The sequence below is a fragment of the Myotis lucifugus genome, unplaced genomic scaffold (assembly GCF_000147115.1).
Source record: "Myotis lucifugus unplaced genomic scaffold, Myoluc2.0 scaffold_195, whole genome shotgun sequence".
NCBI classification, from domain to species: Eukaryota; Metazoa; Chordata; class Mammalia; order Chiroptera; family Vespertilionidae; genus Myotis; species Myotis lucifugus.
This window is the reverse complement of record NW_005871243.1, coordinates 2209949-2226847: the sequence shown is the minus strand read 5'-3', so window position 1 is coordinate 2226847 and position 16899 is coordinate 2209949. Positions and strand designations below refer to the sequence as shown.

Sequence of the window (16899 nt, the reverse complement as noted above, 5' to 3'; positions counted from 1 at the left end):
GGAGGGTCAAGGAATTTGTGGCTGTGTTTTTAAAAAACGTACATTTATATACAGTGAAATGTTCAGTTCCTGGAGTTTGGGCAAATGCATGCACCTGTGTAACCCACACTTCTATCAAAATATAGAAACTTCTGCCCGGCTGCTGTGGCTCAGTGGTTTGAGTGTCAACCCAGGAACCAGGAGGCCACAGTTCAATTCTTGGTCAGGGCACGTCTGGGTTTTGGACTTGATCCCCAGTGGGGGGCGTGCGGGAGGCAGCTGGTCGATTTTGTTTCTCTCTCATCGATGTTTCAACCTCTCTATCCCTCTCCTTCTCTAAAAAATTCAATAAAAACATATTTTAACATATATATATATAACATATATATATATTTTGTATATATGAACTTCCAACCCCAGAAAGCTCCCTCACGCCTCTTCCCAGTCATTTCCCTCCCCCAGGCAACCACTGTCCTGACTTTTCCATCCTTTATCCGTTTGCCTGTCCTAAAAGGTGATATAAATGGATTCACACAGCATTCATATACAGTCGGTCCTTATTACTCAGGATGTGTTTTGCGAATTTGCCTACTGGCTGACGTGTATTTGTAACCCGCAAGTCAATAGCCAGCTCTTCGGCGGTCGTTTGGGGACATGCCCAGGGCAGTGAAAAAGTTTAATTGCCCGCAGACGTTCCGGTTGAGGCCTGGACGGTGAACAAGTGTCCCGTTTGTGGTCTGTGCAGTGGCGCGCTTTTTTGCATTTTTGTGCTCTTTGTTGTGAACCAAGAGCAGCGCTGAAGTGCCGTCCAGTACGCCTGAACGTGCGAGGGCTCTGACGTGTGTTACATAAGCTTCATTGAGGCGTGAGTCATAAGTGCTGTTGGTGTGAGCTCAGTGTTAATAAATCAACAGTATTTACTAAGTAAGGTGTCTTTAAACAGAAACACGGGTGAAACAACGCTAGGTACTGATCGGTTGGTGAAAACGTGACCAGAGGCTCGTGGGAACCTAACCTTGTGTTTCCTCTAGGAGCCACGGTTCGGTATCTGTGAACTCAGTATCTGCGGTGACTTTATGGGAGGCGACTTTGGGGAATGACGAGAATCCTGTAGTGCTGCAGCCTGGGCTGTTAAATCACCGTGTCCAGTGGTGTGAAGCTTTTTTAAAAACTATATTCTTGTTGATTTCAGAGAGGGAGAGAGAGAGAGAAACATCAATGATGAGAGAGAATCGTTGATTGGCTGCCTCCTGCATGCCCCACACCGGAGATTGAACCCACAACCCAGGCATGTGCCCTGACTGGGAATTGAACCATTACCTCCTGGTTCATAGGTCAATGCTTAACCACTGAGCCACACTGGCCGGGTGGCGTGAAGGTTTTTAAGGCTTCCGCACGTTGTCCCACACTGCCTTCCAGAAAGTGGTCCACTTATGCTTCTGCTAACAGAGCACCGAGCGCTCTTGCTCTTCCCTCAGGGACAGCTGTGATTGTTTTCCGTCTTTGCCAGCGTCAGTGACAGGTGGCATCCCTCCTTTGTGTCTGACTCCTGGCAAGGTGGCACATCTCTTCCTACGCAGGTGGGCCATTCCTGTGTCAGATTAGAGCTGAGAAAGCCAACGGGCCTCTGTGCGGAGAGGCCGGAGTGAGGGAAGGACAGAGAGTGGGAGCCCAAAGCTGCAGGCTCAGTGGCTGCAGGAGTCAGAGGGGCACGGGGATACCTTGGGGTCTCTTCTACCTTCGGAGAGTGGAGGGCATGGAAGGAGGAGTGCCCTGGGCAGCCGCGAGGCCAGCTCAGCTCACAGTGACAGGGAAATTGTGATAGACACTTCCTTTCTCACTGCAATGAAGTGAAGCCATGGCTGGTTTCAGAGTGAAGAAAGCAGACTGGCGCAATGGCCCCAGAGCACAGAATGCCCTTAAGTACTTCCTTTGTGGCTTGCCGAGAGTTCTCCCCTTGACTCGGGAACTGCAGGGTGCGTGGCAGAGAGGGCAGAGGCAGGGAGGCCCGGGCGCCAGGTAGGGTGTGGTGGTGTTATTCATGGCTCTCAACCTTGGCCGCACCTTAGCATCTCCTGCGGTGGTTTGGCCCCGCCCCCAAACGGAAACCCATCCCTGGAGGTCGTGGTGGGCATATCCACGGATTCCTACAGTCGGACTTAGAAGCGGCCCCCTGCATGGGAGGCAGGGGTCATTGGTCCAGCTCTGCCCAGACTCCTGGCACCTCTTCCAGAACCCGCTGGTCCCAGAGTTGCCCAGGGCCACAGCTGAGAAAAAGCCTCGCTGAACTTGTGTCTGGACTCATTCGTTCAGGTGTGTTCCAGGCAGACCTGCTCCCCCCCAAACGCCGACTGGATGCCCTGGCCCTTTCCACAAACCCCTGTCAGCACAGTAGGTGGGTGATGGCTGTGTGATCCCCCGGCTGTGCAGCATCCGGCCAGCCCAGCTAGAGAGGCTGCCCCTGCATGTCCAGTGAAGGGTGGGCAGCTTCCGGAGCCACCCTTCCTCCCTGAGAGAGGAGCAGTGGCTGGAGGGGCCCAGATGAGAGCTGGGGTGCAGACCACACCTCCTGCCTAGTCTGATGGAGCTTGTGTATTTCAGTCCTTATCGGGACAACAGAAGATGCTGACTCGGCATCACCCGGGTTGGCTGTCTGTTCAGTGGGAGGTGGGCTGCAGGGTCTCACGCTGTCGAAGGCAGGAGGCTGCGTTGCTGGCGCCTTGTGTGTAAATCCCGCCTCTGCAAGGAGTGGGGAAGGTGCCACGGCCCTAAACCCGCGTTCAGTTCTGGCTCGGTGTGCGGGAGACAATTTCATACCAACTTGGGACAACTTATTTCCCAGAGAGCGCCGCCCAGGCCCGGCTGGGTGGAGTCTGCATTCGATCAGTTTCACTGTGTGATTGGTCCTCAAATAATCTTCCTGGAACCTCAGTCGGGGACCCGACACTACGGGAGGCAGAGCGGTCTCTGTCCCACCCGAATCGTAGGGTGGCCTCCCTTTGGCCTGTTGTCTATATTTGAGGTTCCACTGATACTTGTTTTGAGAAAAGTTTCTCCCCCTTTAAGCAGTTTGACAACCACCCCTGCCCTGCAGAGTCGGGCCAGCCTGGCTCATATCTCAGCGATGCCGATAATGTGGAGCCGAAACAATAACCAGGGTGGCGATGACAACATTAATAATAAAACGTCACGTTCCCTCAGGAGTGAGACGTCCTGTTTACTTCTGGTGAGTGGGGGAGCTTTAGGAAGGCCTGCTATGGTGCTCCGGCTCCTAGAGGACATTGCATTACAGTAAGTCGTAGTGTTAGTAGCGTTTGTCATCGGTGCTGTTTTTCCTTCTCTGTCCCATGGAAGTCTGTGTGTAAGGCTCCGGACGGCTGCCCAGGCCCTGACTCGCCCAAATGCAGCACACAGGCCTGGGCCATGTGGGTTGGTGACAGCCCTGGACTCTGCCAGCCCTGCCTGCTGCCCGAGATGTGCAGGGTCTCTCTGTTCCCCTCTCGGGCACCTCACTCCCTCCCTGGCTCAGAGGGTCACTTCCCAGCCCTCCCGTGTCCCAGGGGCCCCCTCTGGAGTTTCTATGCCTCCAGCCCCTCCTCCCAGCTGGCTCATCGCCGCCGTCACATGAATCATCCCACATTTGCACACTTGCCTCTGGCCTTCCTCTCTGCATCTTCTCTTACCTTTCCCTGAAGCTAGACCGCCCTCCCTCCCCCAGCTCTGGCTCTGAGTGCGTTCCGTGCTACTTGGCACCTGCTGTGCGCTAGGGGACACAGTGTATAGTAGGCCCGGCCCTCAGCAAGCTTATTTTCTGATAGAGGGGAGGAGACGTGTAATCCTAGCATTACCTGGCAGAAAGCCACAACCCACAAGAGAGGTGGGCCGAGTGCTCGAAGCATCGGTGGGGCTCTCGCCTCCTGTTGGGCATCCCTTAAAACAGGAAGCGGCCCCTCGTCCTTGCCCTTCCCGTGGGAATATTCTGATTTTAAAAGAATCCCATACAGCCACTTTGCGAGACCCTGGACGGTTTCTTATAAAACTAAACATGTGCTTACCATCTAGTCCCGCAGTCTTGCTCCTTGGTATTTACCCAAAGGAACTGAAAACCTGTGTCCACACAAACACCCACCTGTGAATGTCTACAGCAGCTGCAGTCACAGTTGCCAAAACCGGGGAGCAACCAAGATGTCATCATCTTCATAGGCGACCGGATCAGCAAAGTGCGATCCATCCGGCCGATGGAATATTATTCAGCACTAAAAAGAAACGAGCTATCAAGCCATGAAAAGACATGGAGGGACCTAGGCCCGGCGGGTGTGGCTCAGTGGTTGAGCATCAACCTATGAACCAGGAGGTCACGGTTTGATTCTCGGTCAGTCAGGGCACATGCCTGAGTTGGGGGTTTGATCCCCATTAGGGGGTGTGCAGGAGGTAGTCGATCAGTGATTCTCATCATTGATGTTTCTCTCTCTCTCCCTCTCCTTTTCTCTCTGAAATCAATGAAAATATATATTTTTTAAAAAGACATGGAGGAGCCGAGACCGGTTTAGCTCAGCGGATAGAGCGTCGGCCTGCGGACTGAAGGGTCCCAGGTTCGATTCCGGTCAAGGGCATGTACCTGGGTTGCGGGCACATCCCCAGTGGGGGGTGTGCAGGAGGCAGCTGGTCGATGTTTCTCTTTCATCGATGTTTCTAGCTCTCTATCTATCTCTCTCCCTTTCTCTCTGTGAAAAATCAATAAAATATATTAAAAAAAAAAAAAAGACATGGAGGAACCTTAACTGTACACGACTGAGAGAAGCCAAGTCTGAAAAGGCCACATACACTGTATGGTTCCAGCTGCGTGGCATTCTGGAAAAGGCAAAACTATGGAAACAGTAGGATCGATGGTGCCAGATGTTAGAGGAGAGGGAGAGGCGAGGAGGCGGAGCACAGAGGATTTTCAGGGCAGGTGACATAGGGGGTGAGGAAGGAGCCCCCTGATTTTCGGGGGGCCCTTCCATGTGGCTGGAATAGACACATCTGCCAGCCAGACGGGGCTAACAGGGCCTTTGAGGTAGGGCTCTGGTTCGGTCTCTCAAACCTGCCATCGTGTGGCCTTCAGCACGTTACAGCATCTGTCCTTCTGGGGCGCGGGCTGCAGAAAGGGGTGCTGGCTCCTTCCCTTGAAGAAGACCCAGCCCGGGCCTGGCAGGCGCACTTATTTCCTAAAACGTGACATTGGCTTTGGTTGCTTTTACTAGCAGAGGAGAAATAAATGCATTTCCTGCCCACGTGGTGCTTTTCTGTCCATTTACCACAGGCCACAGGGATGACGTGGCTCCCCACCTCCGTGGCTCCCTGGGGGACCTTCCTGACTCTGTGACGGGCGGCCCTTCCTTGCTTTGTGTCTGTGGGAGACGGTCAGCGGTCAGCGTGGTGAGAGGATGTCAGCCAGCCCCCAGGACGGCGGAGAAGGACCAGCCCGGGGATCAGAGCAATGGGGGCGGGGCCGGGCTGAAGCAGTAGATCTCAGCCCTCAGATCAGGAGGAAGCCAGAAGACCGCGTCGCTGGCTGGCTGCCAGGAGGGGAGGAAGGCTGGCGTGGGGAGATAACTTAGCAGGAAGCCCGGGGGCCTGGCGGTTGTCTGAGTCCACTTGAAGGCGCTGTCTGTTCTGCCATGCGCTTTGCGAGCAGGAGTGGGACAGCCGCTCCGCTCTTACTCCCCAAACCACGTGAGTTCACGTCTTCACTGTGAGTGGACAGCATCCCACCCACGCAGGCACTTGGTGCTCATGCTTTCCTCCCTGGCATGGGGTCCTGAAGGCCGGTCCTCTTCCCGGGCTCACCCGTGGTCCGTGGAAGGGCTGACCACGCCCTTGACCCTCAGGGCTCCTCTGCTCTTTGCAGTAACATTTCTACAGTAGGTTCAGCTGGGAAGACGTGGTGTTACCCCTGGGGGCGGTTTCCTTCGCGTTGGTGAGCAGCTATCTTCACGTTGTTTGGAGGCACCATCCCGTCTGCTCGGAGCGAGCTTCGGTTGCTGTGTATGAGCCAGCCTTTGTTGCTTGGAAATAATGAACCCTAGGGAATGATTTGCAGGGGGAAGAGTTCAAGGTGAAATGGAAGTCTGTTTGCAACTTACTTTGAAATGCATCAAAAATAAATGGGCCCTGGCTGGTTTGGCTCGGTGCACACAGCATCAACCTGCCGACTGAAGCGTCCCAGGTTCGATTCCGGTCAAGGGCACCTACCTCGGTTGCAGGCTCGATCCCTGGCCTTGGTTGGGGCATGTGCGGGAGGCAACCAATCGATGTCTCTCTCTCACATTGATGTTTCTCTCTCTGTCTCTCCCCCTCCCTTCCACTCTCTCTAAAAATCAACGGAAAAAAATATATCCTTGGGTGAGGATTAACCACCACAACAAAAAATAAGATGGATAGTTGGGTTGATGGATGTTAACAGTCATAGAATTGGGGTGGTGGGCGGACGTGGGGAGGGTGTTCCTGGATGATTCTTTCAGTGTTTCTCCGTGTTTGAAAATTTTCATAATGTTGAAACTGAAGAACTACAAGTTGTCTTCTCTGGAGTTTTCCATAAACGAACTCCCCCCAGAGCCAGTTTCCTTGGCCGACACCGACAGGCGGCCTCATGTGCTTTCTCAGGGAGTTGGCCGCAGCGCGAGGGCCCTGGGCTTGGCGTGTCCTCTGTGGACCTGTTGGGCTGGTGCGAGTGCATTTCTGAAGGTGGTACCGTTAGCTCATCATCTTGGGGTGACAGGAACTGTGACACACAGGGCTTTCAGCGCTGTAGGCAGAAGGCTGGGGATTGGCAACCCGGGGACAGCCTGGCAGATCGGCCCAGAGTTAGAGCAGGACGCCCGAGCCCCTGCTGACCAAGCACGAGAGCTGGTCACCTGCTGGACGCATAGATGTGTGTACATAGAATTGATTTTTCAACAGCTTAACATCACACCATCTACTTAGACATATTCAAACCTTTTTTGAAACTACACCTTTTTTTTTTTACCTGCCCTTACAAGAATTATTTCTTAAATACAGACCCTGCAAAGAAGTAAAAGCAGTCATAAATTTACAACCTGAAGAAACACCTCTTTACATTTTGGTATATTTCCCTGGAAAAAAGAAGTGTGTGTGTGTGTGTGTGTGTGTGTCCTGCATTCTGTATGTAATCGGCGAACCTTTTTGCTTGCCTGGGGCGGGGGGGAGTCCTTTGGAAGAGGGGCTCCAGGGCCTCCTTTCTGGGGACCAGCCCAGAGCCTGGCTGTGGTGGTGCGGCTTCGGGTTGGTCCAGACAGACGGACGGGGGGAGGTCCTGGGGCCTGGAAAGTCTCGGAGAGCTCCCTTCATGCTGAAGCAACTCCTTGCTGAGTGCAGTGACCCTTCATGCTGAAGCAACTCCTTGCTGAGTGCAGTGACGTTAGCACCACCCTTTTTATCTATGTGCCTGTTTCCCGAGCATCCACCAAATGAGGGGCCCTGCGAGAAGCACTCATGTCTCTCACGGTGACCCTGAAAGGGGCCCCCTCGCCCCGATGTATGGGTGATTGTAGGTTGCGGCATTACATCCCAGGCCGGGTGTTTCGTAGGCTTGCGGTAGTCAGGGCAGGTGACTCTTCAGAACCCTTGGTTGCCAGGCAGCCTTCACTGCTGCTCCTGCAAACGTGCAAGGCAGGTGGACGAACCTCTTTCCAACTAAGAACTGATGCTCAGAGACCTTAGAGCTTAATTCAAGCCACGTGGGAGGTGAGTGGGTGGAAAGTTCCAGGTTGGAGCGGCTCTGACTACTGGTTCACCGTGTCGCCTCAGAGCCAGAGAGCCGGAGGGAGGGAGAGACCCGAAGGACTTGGAGGGATGGAGGGTGGGCGCAGGGTGCCAGGCAGGGGAGCCCAGGAGCAAGGCTAAGAGCTGGGACCCAGCACAGGGGGGTGGGGGCAGGTTGGGAAGGTTCGGGCCGGACACTTCTGTAAGAAGTGAGGAGAGTAGATCGTAGTCTGTGGTTCCCACTGAGATTGAAAGGAAACCATTTAGCTGAGATGTTGCCATCCGTGCGCTCTGCATGTGTTCATGACGGTGCAGGGTTTTGGACTCTGTGCTAGAGACGTGGGAGACTCGGGCTCCGGCAGGAAGTAGCGGACAACATGGAGGCGTGGCAGAGCGGAGGGCAGCAGGGTGGGGCCTGAAGCCCAGCCTGGCCGCCGTTCCCTGTGGTGGGAGCACTGACCCTTGAAAGGCTGATGCAGGTCGAGAAAGAGAGAGAGAGAGAGAGAGGGAGAGAGAGAGAGAGGAAACATTGCAAAGAGCGACCCATGGGGTGGGTGACGCCCTGCCTATGGGGAGGAGCATCTGGCTTTGCTCACTGGCTGGCTGTTTCTGACTCAGTTTACACTGTTTCCCTCTGACTCACCGGTGTGTTCTCGCCCTTGCAGGTTCCTGTGTGAAATGCAGCAAAGGGGTGTTCGGGGCCGGCCAGGCCTGCCAGGCCATGGGGAACCTGTACCACGACGCCTGCTTCACCTGTGCGGCCTGCAGTGAGTGTGCGCGGGGCGGAGCGGGGGGAGGGGGAGGGCCGTGGGGACCGCGAAAGGGAGGAGAGGGAAGAGCCTCCGTCCCGAAGACGCCGCTGGCCTGGGCCCTTCAGGCCCAGAAGGATGGCGCCTCCCGCGCAGGGTTTTGTGCCACCGACATGGGGCCCATCACAGTCAGGTGACTGGCCCCAGGGCACCAGGCCTCGCCCGGGATGGACTTTGGCGAGACGTTGAATGGCTTCGAAGCGCCGCCTCGCCACGTCAAGCTTGTCATGCTCGAAACCTCACGCTCCAGTCCCCACTTCGCTCTCCCGTAAACTCCTGCCTGAGATGCACAGTTTGTGCGTTGATCAGTACTCACCTTTTTTTAAAAAAAATATATTTTATTGATTTTTTACAGAGAGGAAGGGAGAGGGATAGAGAGTTAGAAACATCGATGAGAGAGAAGCATCGATCAGCTGCCTCCTGCACGCCCCCTACTGGGGATGTGCCTGCAACCAAGGTACATGCCCTTGACCGGAATCGAACCTGGGACCCTTCAGTCCCCAGGCCAATGCTCTATCCAGTGAGCCAGACCAGCTAGGGCAGTACTCACCTTTGCAGGGAAAACTGTGGAAGGCTTGGAAATGGACCGAAGTCTCCTCGTGTCCTGAGTGGAAATGCTATGGTCGGTCACCAGACTATCGGGGCCTGGTCTTGCCGTTGAGCCAGGTCACACGCTGCAGGTTGCTTGGTCCTGCTGGCGACACCCGTGTTTCCCGCCTCGACATGCACTCGTGGCCCTGTGGCGCCAACCGCTATTGGTTTCGGGTCTGTTTAGCAAGTTCATTTCGGCGTTTCTTTTTTTCTCTCTTTATTTTAAGTTTTTAATGGAAGTTGTATATAATATTGCTTTATTCCTGCATCTTCTCACTTGTGTCTTCCTTGAATTTTTCCCTTTTCCTTTCCTACTTGGCTTTACATTCAAGGATCTTTTTGCGGTCTTTGTCCAGTGATCACCGCCTGGCTGGGGCGAATGCCCACATGCGCAGTTGCACCGTTAGCTTTCTCCCACTGCACTCGTCCAGTGTGATGACATATTTCTTCCTGTCCACCTGGGCTCCTTTGCCCATTTGCTGCCCTTTGTAATGTCCTCGAACAACCTGAGCTTCGTCATCCTTTCGGACGGGCACGGATCCAACACTGCACTTCTGTCTCAGCTCTTTGGAAAGAGCAGAGCACACAATCTTCCTGCGAATGTGGGAAGGTGCATTGAAGTGCCTTTTATGGTTCTTGCTCCGGTCAGAAATCACAAAGGGATTGAACTGCTGGCGCTTCTGTGGTGGCCGCAAGAGGGAAGAGACCCACACGCTCACTTCGGCGTTTCTGGTGTCCTGCGTACGTGTGGTTCCCCACAGTCTCCCGGTTATAACATCTTACTGATTCCCTCATTCATTGACACGTTTCTGTTTTATCCATCTGTACAAGAGTTGTGCCAAAATATTTCTCAATATTTGCTGTATTTTCCAGGGAAAAAGAAAATATTAAGTAGAGGCTGTTTTCCTTCTCAAGCGATCATCATTTGAACTAAGAAAGTTGCTGGGGAGTCCTGGCCAGGTGGCTCCGTTGGTTGGAGCCTCATCCTGTACAACAAAAGGTTGTGGGTTCGATCCCCAATCAGGTCAGGGCATGTACCAGAGGCAACCAATTTATGTTTGTCTGATATCGATGTTTCTCTCTCTCTCTCTCTCTCCCTTCCTTTCTCTCTCAAATCAACAAAAAACATATCCTCAGGTGAGGATTAAAAATAAAAGAAAGCCCTAGCTGGTTTGGCTCAGTGGACAGAGCATCGGCCTGCAGACTGAAGAGTCCTGGGTTCGATTCCTGTCAAGGGCACATGCCTGGTTTGCGGGCTCAATCCCCAGTAGGGGGCGTGCAAGAGGCAGCTGATCAGTGATTCTCTCTCACATTGATGTTTCTATCGCTCTCTCCCTCTCCCTTCCTCTCAGAAGTCAAGAAAAATATATTAAAAATAAATAAATAAAAGAAAGCTGTTGGGGAGGAGTATATTAATGAGTCAGTTGGCTCCTCCCGTGGCCGCATGACTAGCTGTCAGCTCCTCGATGGTTGGGTTTCTCTCGCTGCAGAGTCTGACAAGCCCACAGGCTCCAGGAGGGTAGCTGGTGTGTGTGGGCGTTGGCTTGGTCCAGCAGTCAAGGCCCTTGTGGCCTGGTCTCTGTCATCGCTTCCTACTAACTTAGCAAGTCAAACAGCCCTCCTCTCTCCACATCCGTGTCTCTGAACACACAGCTCCCTAGCTTCTCCCCTCTCTACTCGCTCTGTACATTCAGATTCTGACCAGCCTTCAGGACCCAGCTCAGAGGCTGCCTTTTCCACGCGCCTTCCCTGTTCCCCCAGCCGGGAGATGTGCCCGGCTTTCTGGTTGGTGCTGTCATGGATGCTGTGACCACACGCTCCGTGACTCCGTGCCAGCCGTCCAGGCCCCAGAGCGGAGCTGCCGAAAGCACAGGGACGGGACTCCGTCAGAAAGGGGGTGTCGCGCATTCCCGTTTGCCCGGGGCCTGCACACACTCCTGCGGCGTGTAAACACACAGCCGCCTCTCCACTCGCCTCTCCACTCGGAGGGAGCCTGCGGAGACCCAGGCCTGTGCCTGAGCAGCCTCTCAGCCACCTGAAGGAATTGCCTTTGTTTGGTGACTTACCGCTGTCCTGGAGCTGCTGCAGCAGCAGGAGGCCGGGCGCCCTGTGGCCTGGCTCCGCGGGGCCTCAGGTGGGTCTGCGAACCTCAGCGTTGAGGGGACGGTGCAGCTGGGGCCCATCCCTCCTCGTCGGGGAAGAGGAAATGGGGGCCCAGAGATAGGGAGAAAGTCACTCAATTGGCGACCTAGCGTGGAGCCGGCCCAGAATCCAGGCTCCCAAATCCAGCTCAGCCTTGCACATCCGGGTTTTTCCTGTTGGGGTGCATGTGTTTTCCTGTTTCCCGTTTCACTTATGAAAACAATCTAGCCTAAAACACCACAGAGGCGTGTTTCTGTAGGTACACACGCGTGCACACGTGCACACATGTACACACACGCGCACACACACGCACGCACGCACACTCGCTTCCTGGATCGTATTGATAATTTACTAACAAAATGCTGGGTCTTGTCCACTCACACGTGCGTCCAGGAAAGGCCGAGGCCCCACTGACCTGACTGGCGAAGATACAGGGAGCCTCTTTTAGGTTCAGACCAGACGTGCCAGCTGCCTGGTCCTCGTCCCACACACCAAAGAGGACACACATGGCCAGGCGGTTGCGGGACACTGAGCAGCCAGTCCCAGGTGCAGCCCCACCCTCATCAGAGATGAGCGCTGTCTCGTCTCAGTGATGGGCCCCAGGGGAGCTGGGAGGTGCTCCGACAGCCTCCCACCCCCAGGGGTGCTGGGAGGTGCTCCGACAGCCTCCCACCCCCAGGGGAGCTGGGAGGGTGTGCGGGTTCCTTGGGGCGCCCTGGCTCCCCGCCGCTCACAAGCAGCAACAATGTTAAGCTCACTTTTGGTTGTGACAACAGCATGGCAGCTGCAAAGAACATCTTAGAACAGCATGGCAGCTGCAAAGAACATCTTAGAAGCTGAAACCTGTGATGTTACTGAAACAGGGGCTTGCAGTTGTCTGTTTTCCCCTCTAGGCTTTGTCTAAGTGTGTACAAATTTGCCCACAAGTCTCTAAAATGTTTAGAACTGTAATCATAGCATCTAAAGCGTCATATCCTTTTTGGTTTACTATTTTGTCGTACGTTCCTCCACGTCTCCGCAGTCTTCATAGTAAGCATTGTCACCGTTGCCTAGTAACCGGGAGTTGTTCCCCGGTGTTGTGGCATGGAGCTCGCTTCCGGCCTGTGGGTCGTCACCCCCACACCCCGACTGCCGTGGTGCATGCGTCCTTTCTTCCCTCGCTGAAGCGTTGCCTTGGTGTTCGTTCCCAGAAGTGCAATGTGTGGGCGTTTCTGTAGTTTCTTAAAGTCCCCTTCTTTCTTGCCTTGCTCCTCCAGCAGCCAGTGTGTTTGGTTGCCATGGAGACGTGTGCCCTGGGTTTCCCTTCTCCCCCCGCAGGCCCTGCCCACCCAGGTGGCCGTGTCCCCAGCTGGCGCACTGTGGAGCGGAAGGGAGGGTCCGTGCAGAGGGCAGGCATGGCCCTGGCTGGCGGCCACAAACCCTGTGTCTGGACACCATGCGTCAAGTGGCCCGTCTGAGGGGACGCTGGCGCCCGTCCGTGGCCCGGGTGGAATGAGAAGGAAGAACGGTGTGCTGGGCTCAAGTGGAGCTCTGGCTGGATCCTTACAGAACAGACTGAGGGACGAAGGAGGCAGGGCTCTGAGTCCAGCACGTGAGATTTTGTTCACTTTGTAAAGACTAAACGAGCGCGTTCCCTGCTGGGTCCATGCTGGGGCTCAGGCTGCTCTTGGTGTCCGTGGCCTGAGTTGGCAGGTGATGGACTAGATGAGGGATCCTGTGTGCTCACCTCCCCGGGGCTCACGGAACAGGGGGCACCCGGGTCCTGGGGGTGAGGATTATGCCAACAGGAATTGTGCCCAGTGCCGACCTGGCCTCAGAGGAAGGCCACCGAGGGCCGGGCGGGGTCCACGCGGGACAGTGCTGGGATGTGCGAGTCAAGGCCAGACCTGGTGGCTCTCATTGCTGTGACCCAGGCTCACATCCCGGGGTGGGGTGCACTGTGACCTGCCAGCCACACCTTGGGGAAAAATACAACAAAAATATTAAGAATAAAAATCATTGCCCATCCCACCTTCCAAAACCCAAGCATCCATACCTGTTAAGGACCGTGCATGGATTTTACAGTGAAATCTCACACATTTAGACCCAGTCCGGGGAAAGGCTGTCCGAGTGAGTGGAACCCTGAAAAGGTGCCATTTTCTTCCTTCAGGTCAATAAAACAACGAGACATAGGCCCGGCGTGTGGAGCAGAGGTTCTGGTGACTCAGCCAGTGGCTGGTGGCGCGATGCCCAGTAAGCTCTACAGTCCAGGGGGCTCTGGTCAGCTGCTTCCTAAGTCTAAACGCCACCCCTGAAATCCTGTTGACTTTATTGCTGCCTGAAAATGCTCACAGTCTGAAACGGTGAAGCCTGAATCAGGGAAGTCACCCTCAGTCCACAGCAGGCCTGCCTCCTGGGAACGGTCAGCGCAGTGCTTATAACTACAATCAGGCCTCACTCAATGTCATCGCGACTTTAAGCAAAATGAGGTCTAAGTCAGTGTCATCTTAAGCTAATTGATATAAACAAGAGTTACGTTCCTAAGGCACCTCATCACGGTCACAATAAAATGACATTATCCGAGGGCCTGATGGAGTTTGGAGGTGAGCTTTCCAGCTCACTGTCAGCCTGACGCCTCACCGAGCACTCCACCCACAGCAGCTCCCCAAATCCTGTAACCAACAATCCAGTGCGTTCAGCACTGTCATCACCCCCGTTTTGCAGACGAGCAGGCCGTGGCTTGGAGCGTTCAGTTTGCTTGTGGGTGGCTACGTGGCGGTTAAGTACGGCGGCCGGCACTCCAGCCCAGGATAGTGTGGGCCCGCAGCCCTTGCCGTCAGCCACTGTAATGTTCCCTTTGCTTCGAGAGAATGTGTGCTGGAGACGGGGGCCGGCTCCGGGCATGGGGTCTTGCCACGAGGTCTCCGATCCAGCCGCTGCCTTGGGGTTGGGGGACCACAGAGGTCGAGTGTTCGGCTGCTCTCGGGTTGTGAGCGCAGATTGTGCCTGGGACCTGGAGGAGGGGAGACAGGACGATAGCGGGCTGCACCCGGAGCAGAGAAATGGATCCAGGGCTTTGATCAGAGGTCTCTGCCTTCTTAAGGCCTTCGACCCCTGAATTTCGGAGCCGTTGAGTCATCCCAGTATTTCTCATCCTAGTCAGTATTTCTGCACCAGCCGGGGGAGTCAGCTGGGTCCAAGGAGGAAGCTAAAGATCAAGAATGTGAGAAAGGAAGAGTGGGCAGATCCCAAAGGAAATCAGTGGGCGAAGGAGAAACCAGGAAACGACCGAAATAGACAGCTGGGCCGAGGGCTGTGCGGGTCGGAAGAGAGCGGAGGGGGGACTTTCACTTGGCATGCGGTCAGAGGCTCGTGTCCATCCTAGCAAACCCAGGCCCGCTGGGTGCCCTGGAAGTGGGGCCAGGCTTGGTGTCTTAGGTCAGACTTTGTTGATGCAACCAGAGGCCACACAGTCCCGGATATAGAAGAACATCAGATGCTTCATGCCGGTGACATTAATGGAGTCGGCGTTGCTGACCTGTAGTGTGCAGGTAACTCCAGTGTGGCCCACAGCATGAATTGCCACACCTGCATTCCAAGCACACGTGTGGTTTTGGGTGGGAATCTGCTTTCCTTTCCTGCAGGAATCCCAGACCAAGGCCGAGACCTGGTCGTACCCAGTGTGTCACCTGCCTCCCCAACCCTCAGAGGAGAATGGAGAGTGTGCCACATGCCAGGGGGCACTCCACCCTAATTGGCATGAAGATGTTGCTCTGGGTGCCTCATCTCAGAGCCAGAATCCTGGGGTTAGGGAGGAGGTCTGAACTTTACTCAGGTATCATAGACACCACTTGGGTGTCCCTGGCTCTCTCGTTTTGCCAAGAGCACCTCTTCTCTCTTAAATCCTGCCTCTAGAATCTTCAGTTTCTGTCCCAAGTCTGGCCCCTATGGTGGTTAATTTCATGTGTCAGCTTGATGTGCCATGCGGAGCCCACGTGCTGGATCAAACATTATTCTAGGTGTGTCTGTCTGTGAAGGTGTTTCTAGATGAGATTGGCAGTTGGTAGACTGAGTAAAGCAGATTGCTCTTCCAAAACGGTGATCTTTACCCAAGCAGTCGAAGGCCAGAATACCACACGTGGCTGACCCTCCCACGAAGGAGGAAACTGAAGCTGGGACATCAGTTTTTTCCTGCCTTCATGCTAGACCCACGCCATCGGCTCTTATGGGCCTCCTGCTTGCCGACTGCAGACCTTGGGACCTGTCAGCCTCCGTAATTGTGTGAGCCAATTGCCTTTATAATAAATCTATTTACACACACACACACACACACACACACACACACTTAGTTCTGTTCCTCTGGAGACCCTGACTAATACAGGCCCTTTCATCTTCCTTCTCCTTTCCCTCCCTCCCCTCCTCACTTCCACTCTCTCCTGTGTTTCCTCACCAACAATTTCTTTCGCATCCCGGTCTGCATCGGCACTTGTACGCCTCTGACAGCTGGTGGTGATATGAATCAGTGTTCAGGGAGTATTATTCTGTCTTTCTCTCGGACCCCCTCATTTCCTCAGCTCCACGCCCATTTACCCAAGAGAAAGTGGAGTCCCAGAGTGTTCGCACGGCTGGTGCATGGGGGACTGGGGTCCCAGCTCTGTCCTTGGTGGCCTGCAGTGTACATGCAGTGTACATTCTCCCCCCCCCCGCCCCTCCCCCCGCATCCATGGTCCTCACCCTCTACCGTGCATCAGTCACAGTCGCGAGGAGCCTATCATGATGCAGACGCCCGGCTCCCCCAGCAGAGATCCTGATCCCTGAAATCTAGAGAGCAGAGCCCAGACGCGTGCTCCGTGGGGAGCGTCCCATGGACCCGGTGCCACCGGCTGGGAATGTGTCCGTGGCCCTGCAGCTGCCTCTCCATCCACCCCTCTCTACCTTCATTTGGCCTCCAGGTCTTTGGCGGCTTTTCTGAACTCTAGACTCACATGGTCCCATGTGGCAGCCAGTGGCCATGTGTGGCTGTCGAGCACTGGAAATGTGGCTATGACGACTGAGAAGCTGACATTTTATTATATCGCACTTTAATTAAAGTTTAAATTTAGCCACATGTGGCTCATGGCTGCCGCATTGGACAGTGCCCATAACTCTGCTAAACCAGAGTCTGCTTCCTCATGAGAAAGGGTCCGGTCCTGGCTGTGCTTTGGGGCCACCTAGTGGTGGCCGGCTGCTCTGGCTCGCGTGTTGGTGAGCGCCGTTCTGGGTCCTGCACTTGCCTGGAGCGCCCAGGGCAGCGGCGGTGATTGCAGGAATCTCCGGGTTAGTTGGTGGCTGTGTCACTGGCCAGATCTGGAGGGATTCCTGCCCTTCTGCCTCCTCCCTGCTTCTCAAGACGAGGTTGCTTGCTGCTTTCTGCCTGACGCCCCTCCCCCTCAACGTGCCTGTGGTCCCAACACGTTATACCCACACGTGGGCCATTGCAAGAGACGTTCACGGGATTGTCAGGATGATGGAGATACTATGTAGGTAAAGTGCCCAGTAAGTAGAAGGTGCTTCAAAGTGGACATTCCCTTCTCCATTCCCTGGTAGGAGGAGCTACACTGGATTCCACGCACAAGCGTACACTCAACAAGGGGGG

At 54.8% G+C, this 16899-nt stretch overlaps 1 protein-coding gene across 2 annotated transcripts in view; it reads left to right on the top strand.

The window, feature by feature from the left end:
• The window catches only part of LIMD1 (LIM domains containing 1), a 41372-nt gene that overhangs the window by 12838 nt on the left and 11635 nt on the right, over positions 1–16899 (top strand). For both annotated transcript variants that reach the window (XM_006097124.3, XM_014462954.2), the window contains exon 2: positions 8409–8510. In XM_006097124.3, the coding sequence (XP_006097186.1) occupies positions 8409–8510 (102 nt within the window). The remainder of the gene's footprint in view (positions 1–8408; positions 8511–16899) is intronic.